The sequence below is a fragment of the Sparus aurata genome, chromosome 4 (assembly GCF_900880675.1).
Source record: "Sparus aurata chromosome 4, fSpaAur1.1, whole genome shotgun sequence".
NCBI lineage: Eukaryota > Metazoa > Chordata > Actinopteri > Spariformes > Sparidae > Sparus > Sparus aurata.
Window position 1 is genome coordinate 40,304,730 of NC_044190.1, and position 17,196 is coordinate 40,321,925.

Genomic DNA, 17,196 nt, shown 5'->3' on the forward strand with positions numbered 1-17,196 from the left:
CAACTAAAAACTTTAATGTTTTCAAAAGTGTTTCAGGTTTTAACGGAGGCTTCGTTGTAAATGACGAAACAAAGTTCAGATCAATAGAGCCGCTCCTCGTCCTGGAATGAAGAAAAGCTTGATAACTCCTCCTCCTTTCACACAGCAGCTCCACTCTGTCAGTGTGTTTCCTTGTTCCCCCCCTCTGTCACTCCACAAACACTCTGTTCAGATCAGAGCTCCACTCAGTTTCTGTTATCAGGAAGTGAATCTCACACAGTCGATGTACTGAGAGGTGAAATGGCGCAGAAAGGAGTTCAGCTGGACCGAGAGACTTTCTCTTGTTCGATCTGTTTGGATCTACTGAAGGATCCGGTGGCTATTCCCTGTGGACACAGCTACTGCAAGAACTGTATTAAAGACCACTGGGACACAGAGGATGAGAAGAGGATCTACAGCTGCCCTCAGTGCAGGAAGAGCTTCACACCGAGGCCTGAGCTGCTGAAAAACACCATGTTAGCAGCTTTAGTGGAGGAGCTGAAGAAGACTGGACTCCAAGCTGCTCCTGCTGATCTCTGCTATGCTGGACCTGAAGATGTGGCCTGTGATGTCTGCACTGGGAGGAAACTGAGAGCTGTTAAGTCCTGTCTGGTCTGTCTGGCCTCTTACTGTGAGAAACACCTGCAGCCTCATTATGAATCAGCTCCTTTGAAGAAACACAAGCTGGTGGAGCCGTCAGAGAAGCTCCAGGAGAACATCTGCTCTCGTCATGATGAGGTGATGAAGATGTTCTGCCGTACTGATCAGCAGTGTATCTGTTATCTCTGCTCTGTGGAGGAACATAAAGGCCACGACACAGTGTCAGCTGCAGCAGAGAGGACTGAGAGGCAGAGAGAGCTGGAGGGGAGTCGACACAACATCCAGCAGAGAATCCAGGACAGAGAGGAAGATGTGAAGCTGCTTCAACAGGAGGTGGAGGCCATCAATGGCTCTGCTGATAAAGCAGTGGAGCACAGTGAGAAGATCTTCACCCAGCTGATCCGTCTCGTGGAGAAAAGACGCTCTGATGTGAAGCAGCAGGTCAGATCCCAGCAGGAAACTGAAGTGAGTCGAGTCAAAGAGCTTCAGGAGAAGCTGGAGCAGGAGATCACTGAGCTGAAGAGGAAAGACGCTGAGCTGAAGAAGCTCTCACACACAGAGGATCACAACCAGTTTCTACACAACTACCCCTCACTGTCAGCACTCAGTGAGTCTACACACTCATCCAGCATCAAGATCCGTCCTCTCAAGTACTTTGAGGATGTGACAGCAGCTGTGTCAGAGCTCAGAGACAAACTACAGGACGTCCTGAGAGAGAAACAGACAAACGTCTCACTGACAGTGACTGAAGTGGATGTTTTACTGCCACAACCAGAACCCAAGACCAGAACTGACTTCTTAAGATATTCACGTGAAATCACACTGGATCCAAACACAGCACATAGATGGCTGTTATTATCTGAGGGGAACAGAAAAGCCACAAACATGAATCGACCACAGTCTTGTTCTAGTCATCCAGACAGATTCACTTACTGGGTTCAGGTCCTGAGTAGAGAGAGTCTGACTGGACGTTGTTACTGGGAGGTGGAGTGGGAAGGAGAAGGAGTTCGTGTAGCAGTCGCATACAAGAACATCAGCAGAGCAGGGAGGTCACAGGAATGTGGATTTGGATTCAATGACAAATCTTGGATGTTAGATTGTGACACAGATTGTGATTGTTGTTGGTTCAAGGAGCAGTGCTTTGATATACTTCAATTTTCTCACAACGGTGTCGCCACTCCCATGCTGGCTCTTCAGTCCTCCAGAGTTGGAGTGTACCTGGATCACAGTGCAGGTATTCTGTCCTTCTACAGCATTTCTGACACCATGACTCTCCTCCACAGAGTCCAGACCACATTCACTCAGCCTCTCTATGCTGGACTTTATGTTTTTGATGGAGTCTCTGCTGAGTTCTGTAGATTAAGATAGACTGAAGTCATTTCAGGTTTAGAGGGTTAAATTCTGTGTTTCATTTCTTCAAACTTGTTCTCTGAAAAATGAAGCAATTTCAGAAAAAATTTAAAATTAGCTATTTTCAAAACAGGATGAAGACGTAAAATAACATCTTTGTATTGTTTATGTATATGAAACCAATATCAACATTTTCAAACACAAAAGTTTCAATGAAATCAAAATAATCCTTTACATTACAACATGTGTTTTTGAGCTCTAAAACTGTAATTAACAAGATGTGTCACTGTTTTTTTTCTGCAGGACAAAATAACTTGTAGATGTTACAGAGGTACATTAATACAACACAGAATCAACATGTGGCTCAACAAAATGAAAACTAGTGGAGATATTAATGTATGAAAATGACAGATGGTTTGTTCGGGTCAACAATGATTCTTTGTATTAATTTAATGACTGTAATTGTTCTGCAACAGCTTTTTAAATGAACACGTGTTGCAAATGATCCTTAGGGCTTCTTGGATGTTCAGGACACATTTCAACTCAATCCAGAGAAAAATAAGAAGCTGGTGAGGCTGAGCATGCACATACACACAATCACTACCATGATGATGTATATATCTCTAAAACTCACAACAAAAAAGTAAAATGTATTCTGACCATAACCATGAATTTAATAGAAATTTCAACATGATTTCTCCTGGACATGAACGGGTAAATGTTCTGGATTCTGGGTGAGTTCGCTGATGCAAACACACCTGATTTAAATGATCAGCTCCTCATCAAACTCTGATCAAGTCTGGTAATGAACTACTCATTTTAACCAGGTGTGACGGGGCAGGGAAACATGTAAAACATGGAGCGTAGAGCCTCGAGGAGCAGGAGTGAGACACACTGCCATGAGTCGCAATCTGCTATCAGACAATCTACAGCTGCATCTTCCATCAGAACTCTTACCTGGACTCCTATCACATGTAATTAACCCTGTCATGCAAAAACTATTGAATCACTGAGTAATATGATTTTTTAATGTTGCTCTTTACTCTTAAAAAGTGAAAAATCACACCAGTGAATTTGTCTTTTTCAATATATATTACTTTGAAGGAGTTATTGTAAATATCTGTGCAGTAGACACTGTGCATCATCCATATAAAAAAGTCACTGCCTATTGAGTCTTTTTTTCATATAAAATGTGAAGACCACTAAATAATTTGCCAAATACGAAATACTTTTTCACATAACGTCCACAGGACCAGACACGTTTATTAAGTCCCAGAAAAAGATTTACAAGACAGAAAGTGTTGAAGTGTCAGTATTTAACAGTTTGTATCAGTCAGGATTTTATCGGCCATAAGTGAAATGACTAAATATATGGGGTGCTGATTGTGAAGTTGCGCATGCTAAAATAAACAGCAACTTTTTGCAATATTTAGCAACTGTACCGGAACATTCGGTGAGGGGCAGAGTGAATTTGCATATTAGCTAGCTAGTTTCACCCGTGACATTTAGATTTAACATTTAGCATTCAGATTAACATTTAGATCTAACATTTATATTTAGACTTAGATTTAACATTTAGATTTAGACTTAGTTTTAATATTTAGATTTAACAATTAGAATTTATATCTTAATTCAACATTTAGATTCATATTTAACATTTGGATTAAACATTTAACATTTATATTTAAATTTGACATTCATATTTATATTTAACATTTATAGTTAACATCTATATTTAGATTTAACATTTACATTTAAATGTAAAATTTACATTTATATTTATATTCAACATTTATATTTAGATTTAGATTAAACATTTAGATTTAAATTTAACAATTAGCGTTTGTATTTAAATTTAACATTCAGATATAGATTTAACATTTAGATTTAAAATGTAACATTTATATTTATATTTAACATTTATATTTAAAATGTAACATTTATATTTATATTTAACATTTAGATTTATATTCATATTTAATATTTATATTTATATTTAACATTTACATTTAACAATTAGCATTTATATTTATATTTAACATTAGAATTAAATGTAACATTTATATTTGACATTTATATTTATATTTAACATTTAGATTTAGATTCAACATTTAGATTTAGATTTAGATATAACATTTAACAATTAGATTTAACATTTAGATTTATATTTAACATTTAGATTTTTTCATATTTAACATTTAGATTTATATTTAACATTTGACATTTAGATTTAAATTTAACATTTAGAATTATATTTAACTTTTAGATTTATGTTTAACATTTAACATTTAGACGTATGTTTATATTTAACATTTAGAATTAAATGTAACATTTATATTTAACATTTAGATTTAGATATAACATTTAGATTTAACAATTAGCATTTGTAATTAAATTTAACATTTAGATTGATATTTAACGTTTAGATTTAACATTTATATTATATTTCTATTTAACATTTACCATTTAAATTTCAATTTACCATTTAGATTTAGATTCAACATTTAGATTTAGATATCACATTTAGATTTAGATATAACATTTAGATTTAACAATTAGTATTCATATGTAAGCAATATCACACGAGAGGGAGTGAGGTTGTACTGTATAACAGCACTGGTGTGATTCTGTCGTAGGCATGAGGCCACAGGCCAAGTGCCGCAGATAATCACACCAGTGCTGTTATACAGTACAACCTCACGACCACGAGTGTGATATTGCTTTTATACAACAGTTCTACAAGCGCATTTTATTAGTTAACAGTAGTAAACCACAAGAGATTATAATTTGTTTATATAGTTAATCATTTATTTGGCTCCGCCAACACAAATAGTTCCATAACGGGAAGGGAGACTAGGCTGTTGCCAGGCAACACATAAACATTTCCTACAGACAGCTACAATGTCTGCATATTACCGCTACTTGTATCATTTACATTTATCTGAATGTTTCCATTTATTGTGCAACCACTAAAATAAGAGTCCAGTGACAGTCGCTTCGGTGGCATGATGTGTGTTTCTGATGAATTAACAGCTCGATCAGACAGCACATTGCTCTATCGTTTCAGGCTCTCCATAGATGGTCTCCAGTAACTTTTTAGAGAGCTTTCAGACCTGCAAAATAAGTTTTTGTTAAGATATGTATTTTATGTTCGGACTACAACACAGTATCAATGACTCAAAAGCATCTCACCTATGCCCACTCACTGCTATGATCTCTCTCACCTCGAGTCCCACATCAGACAGTTTTTGTATGGCAGTGGCTCTCAGGCTGTGGTTGATGTAAGATGTGTGTGTCGCTCCTTCCTTGCACATCCTGGGTAACATCTGTGACAGCTGGTTTACTCCCAGTGGAACGGCGATATACCAGAAGCTGTCCGTCGCCACTGTTACCCTCCTCGACTGCAGATACAGGGCCTTTGCATCCGGCGGAATTTTTTTGAGATATTTTCCTCGCTCCTCATACATAGCGCCCCTCCGGTTTTCTCTGTCTCTTTCCAGTGGGTCTTTATGATTTTTTGTTTCTTCGTCATGGTGAAATATTTTGCTCCATTGTTGTCGCATTTAAGGACGATGAGTCAGGTTTGAGATCCCGAATCCCCGTCTTTGCCCCTGCGTCCAAAGTGCAACTGAATATCATACCAGACCTTGTTCAGTAAGCCTTTCGGATTGTCCGGGCTCAGTGCTGCAGAGTATTTTAAGATGTGCTGGTCTTCAGGGGAGATCGGGGGGTGGTGTGTTGTTCTGTCCTTCCCTGCCCTCCTTATCTCTTTGACGACTCCTTTGAAGACATTGCTAGCTGGTATAAACTCTGGGTCCTGCATTAAGTTCCATGAACGGCTCACTGGAGGCTCGTTGATGTAACGGTTTAATCCAGCCTGAAGTCCCAGCTAGCTGCTGATGCTGTACAGCTCTCCTTTAGTTGTCCGGATCAATCCATAAAACTGCCTCAACACTGTGTTCAGCTCGCTCTGACTAACTGACTGAAAGTTGACCTGGATATTTTTCAGATTCAGCCAAGTCTGAAGGCAGTTCAGAGACCAGGTTGTCTGCTTTACAGTGTTGGCTTCATTTTTGCTCTTCTCTAATTTGTCGAGGTCGGCTGATGTTATATCAACACACCTGGTTTGCGCTGATGTATCCTGGCCTCTCTCCTTCCCTTCGTCCTCCTCTGAGTCTGACCATTTGTAATTTAAATCAAACGTAATTTGTGGAAATATGTCCATCTTTGTGGTGCAAAGTTTGCCACAATCCAACACAAGTTGGCAACTGATGTAACGTTAATTAACGGTAATTGGAACGCCTGCGCAGCGGAGTGATATGTCTGTGAAAAGTCCCAGTGCGGTTGTACTCTATATCAGCACTCATGAAATGCCTCTTGTCCAATCAAATTACGTGGTCGGAACTAACTGTTGTATAATTATATTTAACATTTATATTTAAAGTTAACATTTAGATTTATATTGAACATGTAGATCTAAATTTAACATTTACATGTATATATATTCAACATTTAGATTTAGATTTAGATATAACATTTAACATTTAGATTTAGATTTAACATTTAGATTTGACATTTAGATTCAGATATAACGTTAAATTCAACAATAAGCATTTGTATTAAAATGTAACATTTAGATTTAACATTGAGATTTAAGATGTAACATTTAGATTTATATTTAACATTTATATTTATATTTATATTTAACATTTATATTTGTATGTATATTTAACATTTGACATTTAGATTTAAATTTAACATTTATGTTTATATTTAACATTCATATTTAGAATTAACATTTAGATTTAAAGTTAACATTTAGATTTATATTAAACATTTAGATTTGAATTTAACATTCACATTTATAGATATTCAACATTTAGATTTAGATTTAGATATAACATTTAACATTTAGATTTAGATTTAACATTTAGATTTAACATTTAGATTTGACATTTAGATTCAGATATAACTTTAAATTTAACAATTAGCATTTGTATTAAAGTTTAACATTGAGATTTAGGTTTAACATTGAGATTTAAAATTTAGAATTTATATTTTTATTTAACATTTATATTTATATTTAACATTTGACATTTATATTTAGGTTTAACATTGAGATGTAAAATTTAAAATTTAGATTTATATTTAACATTTATATTTAACATTTATATTTATATTTAACATTTGACATTTATATTTAAAATTAACATTTATATTTATATTTAACATATAACATTTAGATTTATATTTTACAGGTAGCTTTTAGATTTATATTTTACAATTAGCTTTTAGATTTATATTTAACCTTTAGATTTAAATGTAACATTTATATTTAACATTTATATTTAGATATAACATTTAGATTTAACAATTAGCATTTATAATTAAATTCAACATTTAGTTAATGTTGAGATTTAAGATTTATATTATATTTCTATTTAACATTTAGATTTGAATTTAACATTTAACATTTAGCTTTCAATTATAATTTTTCAATTTTAGATTTAATATTAAACATTGAGATTTAGATTTTTATTTGGATTTAACATAGACATATTTTTACAAGAGGAGGAAATATCACAATGTTCACAAATATTGCTGTAATTCTGGTCAAAGGTAACATTTTAAAATTCCCATATGTTATTTAAATGTGGATTATTGCTAAATGTGGCAAAAATTTGCTGTTTATTTTAGCATGTGAAACTTTATATTTGTCAGTTTAAAAGATAATCTTCAAGTCAATAAAGTCTGATCGTAAATATCAGACTGTGAAAATACGTCATTATAAAGACGACAGGGTCATCTGTGGCGTCATCTTCTCTCATAGAACTGCAATATTAGCAGATTTATTGTGATGTTCATCTTGTTTACAACCTTTTCTGACCCAGTTGGCTCCATGTTGGTGTTGGTCACGTGTTGATGAGAGGATGTAGCTCACTGAGCTTCAACACAAAACTACATGAGGTTTGACTTTAATAACAACATCTCTGAACCCCCTGTGAGACTGCCTACCTACTCCACATTGTGATTGATGCAGCATGTGGAGTTTGGCTTTTTAACTTTCCTCATTCACACTGAAACACCATGTCAGTGCTGTCAGATTTACACTGTAAGACCAAAAACACACGCCTCGTTTTCAGTAAGAACACCAACAGTTTACTCTGATGGAGGGCTCAAAGAAATAAATGTGCGTTAACAGATGTGACTTAGTTATCCTGTACTGAAGCCATTATTCTTCTGTTCTCCTTGACAAATACACATCACACTTTGGACGATGGCTGAAACGATCTGCAGGTTCAGGTGATACAGAAGACAGCGAAAAAGACTGAAAATAAACATTAAATCATAAAATAGTTAGTTTCAAAGTTTCACAGTAGCAGCTTGCAAACAGTGTCAGCATCATGTTTGAGTTATCAGCTCTTTCATGCTGTGCAGGTACAAAGTTTTAAAACAGGATCTAAGAAGTCCGGTCTGATTAACTGGTGGAAGGTTTATTGGACAGTAAAACACAGCATGAAGGTTGTAAAACCAAACTCTGTCCACAATCATGTATCTTGTTCCACTGACTGCAGATAAACAGAGAACTACCTGGAACCATGTTGTTCACATTATAAACAGCTCTGTGGGTCAGAACCTCACCCTGCCAGCACAGACAGACCACAGTACAGGTTCATGCAGTGCATTTGTACATGTTGCACCAGTAAACTATACAGTGTGTATTTTAAATCTTGTATCACTAACTGCTGAATAAATGATATCAAAGAGTCGGCTGTAAGGCTTCTATCTGCAGATCTAACATGTGATGTGGAGGCTCTGCCTGCTGATCAGCTGTCTGTGACACAGTGGTGCTGGAGCGCCATCCTGTGGTCTCCTTGTATCTGATAAACAGCTCATCCTTCCTCCGTCACCACCAGCAGGTGAAGATGAAGATCTACTACAAACACAAACAGCCAACAGCACCTCCAGCTGCACATACAGTCAGGATGTACAGTATCTGTCTTTGACTCTTATTTCAAAGGATCATTTATTGTCTGACGGCTGTGATGTTAAACTGAAGCAAGAACACACCTGTACTTCAATTACAACATCTCTGAACTCCCTGTGAGACTGCCTACCTACCCCACGTTGTGATTGATGGAGCATGTGGAGTTTGGATTTTTAACTTTCCTCATTCACACTGAAACACCATGTCAATGCTGTCAGATTTACACTGTAAGACCGAAAACACACGCCTCATTTTGTGACAGCTGCAGACAGAGGAGACAGAGCAGTCTGTGAGAGGAGCAGGGAGCAGGAAGGTGGGGGCTAGAGGAGGACGGAGGGCTTCTGTCCTCCGTGGGAGGGATCTCCTTCCATTCACTCAATGCATTAAGGATTTTTTCATGCCGATCTATGATTGGCTAAGACACGTAAAATGACGCGCTAACCAATCAACAACCAGAATACAAGATTGACAGCAGGTTGGTCCAATAACAGTTCCCAAATTTCATTCTCACATTTATACAACCGTAAACAAAAAATACTTCTATGTATTTTACAGCTTTCACTGCCAGCCATGCTCGGACAAGAAATATGGAGTTTTCAGCGATATTGGAATCGGTTTCAAAGGAAATATAAGCACATTTCTGAAAGAATAAAAACTGTTTGGAGAAATCAGAGAGAAGCAGTCAGAAACATAATTCATAGTTTTCGTTTCTTTCGTTCGTCCTGCTGGAGGACATAACGTTAGCGGCACGACCGACAGTCACAGTCGTCATATTTAAACATTAAGTGCTGAGATAGTACAGAGGGTAGCGTAGTTGCTCACCATACAGGTGACTGGGGTTCCAATCCCAGAAGGGATACTAATTTGTATTTTTTTTGTTTTGTATATTAGCCATTTAATGTAATGGTTTTTTTTTAAAGAAGTCTTGTAAGTCATTGTGTTATTGCTTAATTGTCTTTGAATATAAGAAAGTAGGGTTAAGTAGTTCACATGTATAAGATAACATGACACATTTTCCTCCTGTCCTCCCCAATTTTTTCAGTCACCAGCCGCCATATGTATATATATATATATATATATATATGTGGGTCAGAACCTAGAAGATGAATGAGCTACAGATGAAGTCATTCATTGTGGGTTTCAAAATGGACTCTGAGCAGAAATCAGTGTCCCAGAATTCACCATTCTTCACACCTAGGTGCAAAATTCAGCCTTGAGCTGCTATTGATTTGATTTTATTTGTCCCGTAGGGAGATTTGTCTTCACTGACAGTACGTTACACATCTTTGACGACAACGGACATTACATACACATCAGCAAACAAAAAAAGAACGAGACATACATAGCCACAATAACAACAAATATGACAACAACTTATATGTCAACACAATAGCGGACAGGCAGATCAGCGGGGCCTGCTGTTCAAGGCAGCTATGGCTGCAGGGATCAGGCTTTTCCCCAGCCGAGCCCTCCTGAACTTAGTGGATGTGTACCTGCGCCCTGAGGGTAGAGGGATAATATATTGGTTCAGTGGGTGAGTGATGTCTTGTGCTATGGTGTTTGCAAGGCGAGTGATGGACTTGTTATTTAGTTCTGTGAGGTTGGGTGTGGGGAGACCGATGATTTTAGCAGCTGTGTTTGTGATGCGTGTGAGTTTGGCCCGGTTGGTGACAGAAAGCATATTAAAGAAACATGTGGAACAGTACAGAAGGATGGGTTGAATGATGCTTTGATAGAGTAGCAACAGGAGGTGGGGTGCAACGTTTAGGCTTTTGAGTTTGCGGATGGCTGACAGTCTTTTTTGGCTTCTTTTTTGAATGTCCTTGGTGTGCTGATCAAAGGTGAGTTTATTGTCCAGAGTTATTCCCAGATATTTGAATGTGTCCACTGTTTCAACTGTTTGGGTGTTTATGAAGGTGGGGTTCTGGGGTGAGCTGAGGAGTAATTCCTTTGTTTTATTGACATTGATTTGGAGATGATTATCTGCGCACCACTTGGTGATGTGAGTAACTGTATTGTGATAGTCCAGAGTGGATTGGGATGCTAAGGCAGTCGTTGGTGTAGAGAGTGTACAGGAAAGGGCTCAACACACATCCCTGTGGGACCCCGGTGTTGATGGTGAGTGCAGGGGATGTGGTTGAGCCCACCCTCACTGCTTGCAATCTGTCGGTGAGGAAGTTGTGAATCAGGTGGGTCAGATGAGGGGGGATGCTGAAGTGGTGTAACTTCTAGATCAGCAGGTGCTTCTGTAGGGAGTCGAAGGCAGAGCTGAAGTCCACAAAGAGGATCCTGGCGAGGTTGCCTGGGGAATCCAGGTGCTGGAGGAGGAGGTGCAGCAGACAGGCCACAGCATCCTCTGTGACCCTCTTTGCCTTGTAGGCAAATTGGAGGGGGTCTAGGTGTGGGGTGACAAGTGGAAGAATGATGTTCAGGAGCAGTTTCTCCAGGCAATTCATTATTATGGGTGTTAGGGCTATGGGGCGGTAGTGGTTAGGTTCTGTGGGCCTGGGTTTTTTTGGTACTGGTATTATGGTAGCGGTTTTCCATAGTGTGGGTATCGTGGCAGTCCGATAGCATTGGCAGAAAAGTGAGTGCAGTATTGGAGAGAGTTCCATGGCACAGGTCTTAAGCACCCTGGCTGGGATGCCATCGGGCCCTGGAGCTTTGCCGGGCTTGCATCGGCTCAGCTGGCGCCGTACCTCCTCCTCTGTGAAAGGGGCCGGTTCTTCAGGGTCTGGTGGTGGGTGGGCTCTCAGCAAGGCCTGACACTCGGATGAGAAGTCCTGGTCAGAGAGACAGTTCCCCCTCTGATCAGAGAGTCAAAACTCCAGAGCCTTCATTGTTCCTCCTCTCTCACTCGACGCCCTCTACTCCTTCAACTTCTTATCCTCAAGCTCTCCTCTCCACCTCCTCCATGGTGCTTCCTGCCCTCAAGATTTCTTCTTCTGGTCTAACAGCTGCTGAGAGCTGCAAGCTGCATCTGCAACAGGCCCAAAGAACATCTCCTCACTGCAGCAACACGAGGTCCTGTCAGTATTCCAGATCAGCAGCATCAACAGCTGTGACGCAAAGCTTGCCAGCGAACATCACAATCTGAGGAACAACAAGCAAGTTAGCACCGAGCTGCTATCTGCTAGGAGCGAACGGTTTTCTCCTCTGCCGACTTTCATCAGACCTTCACAGCAAGAACAGCATTCAACACTGGAGTTCCAACCTTCTCCTGCAACCACCAGCACCTTTTCTTCAGAGACTGGTAACGTTGGACTGGCTTATATAGCATAACATAGCATGGCATAGCATGGCTAACCACAGGACTTTAAACTCTGGTTGATGTGATGCACATGTGTTCAATTTATGTGTTTGTCGACTGTTTGAGTGTTATTGTGACCTCAGGTCAGGTTATTGGTAGTTTGCTTTCCTAGACAGCTAAATCCACATTAGACTTTTGAACCTTCTTGCTGTCTATTTAATATTGAACGAGTGAATGTTGCCGACCTCTAAACTGTCAAGAACGCTTCAGCCATTACAGCTGTTATGGTAAACTCGGATGTAGTGATAAAGTTAATTACTAATCAGAGTTATAAACAGTTTAGTACCTTTTTATGAGACCGATTTAGTAGATTTGCTGTTTTCCCTTCTTCAAAAGTGACGCCCCGAGGTGATCTTATGTAAACTGGATTATATTATTTATCATAATTAATGATTAACCCTGATAATCATTCATTATTATTGATAGCCAAATTTAACCTAAAACTCCCTTTTAATGTTGCATAAGCACTACTTAATTGTGCCTCGTGTGATGAAAGGCCCGACACCTGAACACAGCAGCTGGATAAAGACTTTTAATGTTTTTCAGGAAGATTGTTCTGCGTCTCTTCAAGTAACAAGCTGTTAATGTGCTGCTGTGAGAATTTACATAGTTTTCCATTCAGTGATCAGTGTGCTGTAAAGAACAGGATCAGGATGTGAGAGGAGCAGGGAGAGTTTCTTTCTGGTGGAGGTGTCAGAAAGTCACATGTGGGGAATTCTCTCTACATGGGGGTTACAGGAAGGGAGGCGACATTTACTGTCCCAATAAAACATCAAACAGTCAGTGTGTTTACATGCACAGCTGAGTCAGATTACAGCCATAGTTCGACTATGCTACTCAATCAGACAACTGCAATTCTCCGAGTATACATGCCGGTGAGAAAATCTAATTATTGTCCGGAGCATGTCATACCCGGTACGCTAGGTGGCGCTGTACCCATTTCAACTAGTGGTAACAGAAACATCTCCGGCTGACCTCTTTACGTCACCAGCAACAACAAACTGCCTCGGCATTCCAGAAAGATGGCGTACAAAGAGCGAGACAAAGCTACATCTTTGCACATTTCGTATATATGGTGTACATGATAATACACAAACTAGATGCACAATGGTGCTCTTGCTTGCGGTGATTTCGGAGGAAAGACGCCGCCGTCCGTCTACTTCCGGCTCACGGCCCCTGGAAAGAAATCTCGCGCCTGTGCAGAAACGCAAAATCAGATTTGATCTGATGGAACGTATACATGCAGGAGTAATGCGACTATCAATCAATAATCTGGGTGTTTTAATTCGACTATGAGAAAACCTCAGGGAGTCTTTGTTCTGGGAAGAGATGATTGATGACAGTTGTAAATGAAGGTAACCCCCGCTCTGGTCTGTGCTTAAGTCAGTAACATTTGGAGGACGGGAGTGAACACTCTTGTCTTCCTTCCATGTATTAAAGAGTGTGAGTCCATGTGTGCTGAATTAAACTAACAAGAAAGACCAGACTCGATGTGCTTTAACTTCAGAGTTTTTTAGATTTTCAAGATTCAAGTCTTGATTGTCTTTGTGCAAAACAAAGAAAACAGTGAAGCGTCTCCCAGAGTGACAACATGAACGTGATATTCCACGTTTCTGTGGTCTGCAGACATGTTAACTGTTAACATTAAATCCTGGTGACTGGACTGGAAATGTATTCCAGAAATGTCAAATTGATTTTTGAATCTTTACTGTATTTCTAGAAACCAAGGGAGAGGATCAAACCTAACAAACTCTTCACCAGCCACAGTGAAACGACGTCGTCATGGGGTCCAGCAGTTCAAAATGTTGCTTCCAGCCGATGGCCAGAGGAGGCAGGAGGGAGCGCAGGGAGAGACAGAAACACGTGAAAACCGCTGGAGTGATTCCACCACACTGTCCTGCTGAGGCTGCCACGTATCAAGACGATGAATTTGTGTTTCCTTATGCCAATGATATGAGTTATTGGACTGATGGGGACGAAATGGTGGCGTCAGAAAAGGGAAGTCTTGAATCTGAGTCATCCTCCGTCTCTTGTGAGAAACAAAATCACGATGAGACGCGTTCACATGTTGAGGAAATAGCTGCTCTCCCTCAGCTCGAGAGCGCCTCGCACATCCAGAGCTCAGACATAGAAACGAGTGTGAAGAAATGTCATGAGGGGCAACAGCCCAGAGCTCGTGTGCATCCTCTGCCTGTGCGAGGCGCTGATGGACCTGCACAGTCAGCACTTATTCCACTAGATAAGGCAGACGAGAGAAAAGTTGTAAAAGAAAAGGAGGAAGGAGACGTGCCACAAGATTCCTGGAAGATGGCCATGTCGCTGGCAGAAGAGCCGAATCCTCTGTTAGCAGATAAAAGTTATGTGGACAGGATATGGACCCCTCCAGAGCTCCGGGAGCTGTTAATGGAGGCCCCGGACCCTGTTAAAAAACCTCAAGACTTCCAGAAGTGGCTGATTATTGCATGCCTCGCGTACGAGCTGCGTCCCGCTGGCGTCAACAAGCTGCTCGAGTTGGTTTACAGGAGCGAGTGGGAATTTATTAAGAAAGATTTTTACATCCACGGAGCCGACAGCGATGCTGACTGGCCGAACGATGAAGCCAGGACCACCTGGCTGTACACCACCTCTGTGGAATCTATAAATAGATATTCATTAACAAAAGCTGACTTTACTTCCATATACTGCTGCATTCAGAGACCACATGAGCGTGTGTCATGTTTCCTGGATCATTTCGAACAGGTGTGGGACTCCAGTTTGGGTTTTCCTATGGACTTCCCCACGGGATTCATGATGAACATTCTTGTATCCAGATTACAACCTCGTGTAGGGAATCTGTTCAAGCTCAGATGTGTCGACTGGCAGAGATTTACCTTCAAGGAGGCCAGAGGAACGTTACTGACCATGGAGAGGAGCGGTGAGTTCGAGTCTCCATCCAGCTGCCACCGCAGAGACAAGAGGAGAGATAAATGCTTTCACTGCGGCAGGTTCGGTCACTGGGCCAGAGACTGCACAGCGCAGAGATATCAGAACTATAAGAGGCAACCGGACTCTTCTACACGGATGTGCACGTACATTCATACAGAGGCTGGAATGCATTAAGTCGCTGCGTCTTTGCCCATTTAAATCAGAACCAGGATCAGAATTCCTTTATTTGTCCCGCAAACATTTCTGTGTCCCAGCAGCCGAAAGGACAGTTCAACTTAACAATACTAAAAGTACAAAATAAACAATATAATACAAAGCTAAGAAAGAGTAATACACATATATACATATACAATATGAACAGTGTAATTATAAGCGTAAAGATAGTTCTAATTTAAGGAGCAACATCACAATCACATCACTTCAGTCCAGTGAAGCACATCTTCTGTCCTCAGAGCCGAGACGAGTGAGGACAACTTCACAAGTTGAGAAAAAAAACATTTTAACAGGAGAATAAAGACAATGTTAGAAATCTCAGGAGGAGCCACAGAGGATCCTCTCCCAGCAGACAGCCAGGAAGTAGATGTCACAGAACAACAACATCACAGTTTAAATGAGACATGGACAGAATATCTGGTACATATTATAATATATGTGATGAGAGTGGATCCAGGAGACGACTGAGCAGGACGAGGCATCCTCTCCACAGCGGTGACCTGGAAGAGGACACATGAGATGATTAGGAATAGAGTGAAGAAGCATCAAACTTTACAGAAACACAGATATAAGGAAAAGACAAAGGAGAGCAAGGATCAAGCGGAGCACAGGGTGTGACGATCCATATCCATCAATATGTGAGGACAGAGATGTCCTGACATCAGACAATCATCCATTTAATAAGAAGTTAAGCTCAATCCTCAACTCAGATTAATATCTGCTGTCCTTCTGATGTACAGACACCGGCTGCCTGAACTTATTCAACATGTTGTGCCAGAATTTGTCCATATTTGATATTATTTGACAGTAAAAGGATTGTCTTTGACTTTCTTTCTTTTGTTGACGACACTCTTCAAATGATGATCGTTTAAATGAGAGATATAATTACTGTTTTTATTACATATTGATTTGCTTTCATGTATAAATGTCTTTTTTTCATTCCAGATTGTAACTTGATTAAATTCTTTACATCTTCATTCCTTTCTATTTTTTCTACTGGTGTGCATTTGACTTGATTAATTAATATTTCATTGATTTCTCTGTAAGTCTTTGTCTGACATCCTTGAATCCGATAATTAATTCATAATTTTGATGATATTTGACTTTGTTTTGTGTTTTCATTTTCATGAGTTAATCAGTCATGAATGCTGTTTATTTGACATGTGCTCCTAATTCTCCTCACACTAAATGTTCAAAATAATTAAATAGATTGAGTAGTCTAAACTTAATTTCCAAGGAAAATTCTAACAACTCAAATATTTTGAGTTACTGTGACATTTTCTTCCTATTTGAGTTCATTTAGCTGATAATTTTGATTAATTTAAACTATTTTGCGGACTATAAATACCATTTAAGTGTATAATTTCACTGTTATTATTTTTATTTTTTCAACATTAGTGCCAGGGCTGATGTCCAAAATTTGACTGATGGCTGCGCTGACACGTCACTCTGGGACTGGGGTTGTAACCATAGTAACGGGCACGCAGGCGCTCGGTCATTGCGGAAGTGACGATGCGTTCAGGTGCGCTCTCAGACAATGGGAGATAGGAGTTGTCAAACCTGGGAGGACTTTGTCAAGCAGACGCCACCTACTGGACACTAGGGTCGATGCACTCTCCTTTGTTACTGCATTTTAAGCCGCTCTCATGTCAGAACCATGTGACGTCCCAACACAAGCATCATGTGATAAAATATTAGAAACATTTTCTTATTTATGGCTGATCAGAATATTACGTCACTGACCTCCTCATGCAATTCCTATGGATCATGATTGACTCAGAATCAGAGTCAG

The 17,196-nt window shown here is 39.5% G+C and overlaps 1 protein-coding gene across 1 annotated transcript; it reads left to right on the top strand.

Moving 5' to 3' along the window:
• The first annotated feature begins 241 nt into the window (after positions 1–241).
• Positions 242–3,330, top strand: LOC115580554 (tripartite motif-containing protein 16-like). The gene has a single exon (XM_030415056.1). It carries the CDS (start codon positions 280–282, stop codon positions 1,984–1,986), a length of 1,707 nt encoding a protein of 568 aa, XP_030270916.1. The 5' UTR covers positions 242–279; the 3' UTR covers positions 1,987–3,330.
• The last annotated feature ends 13,866 nt before the right edge of the window (positions 3,331–17,196 follow it).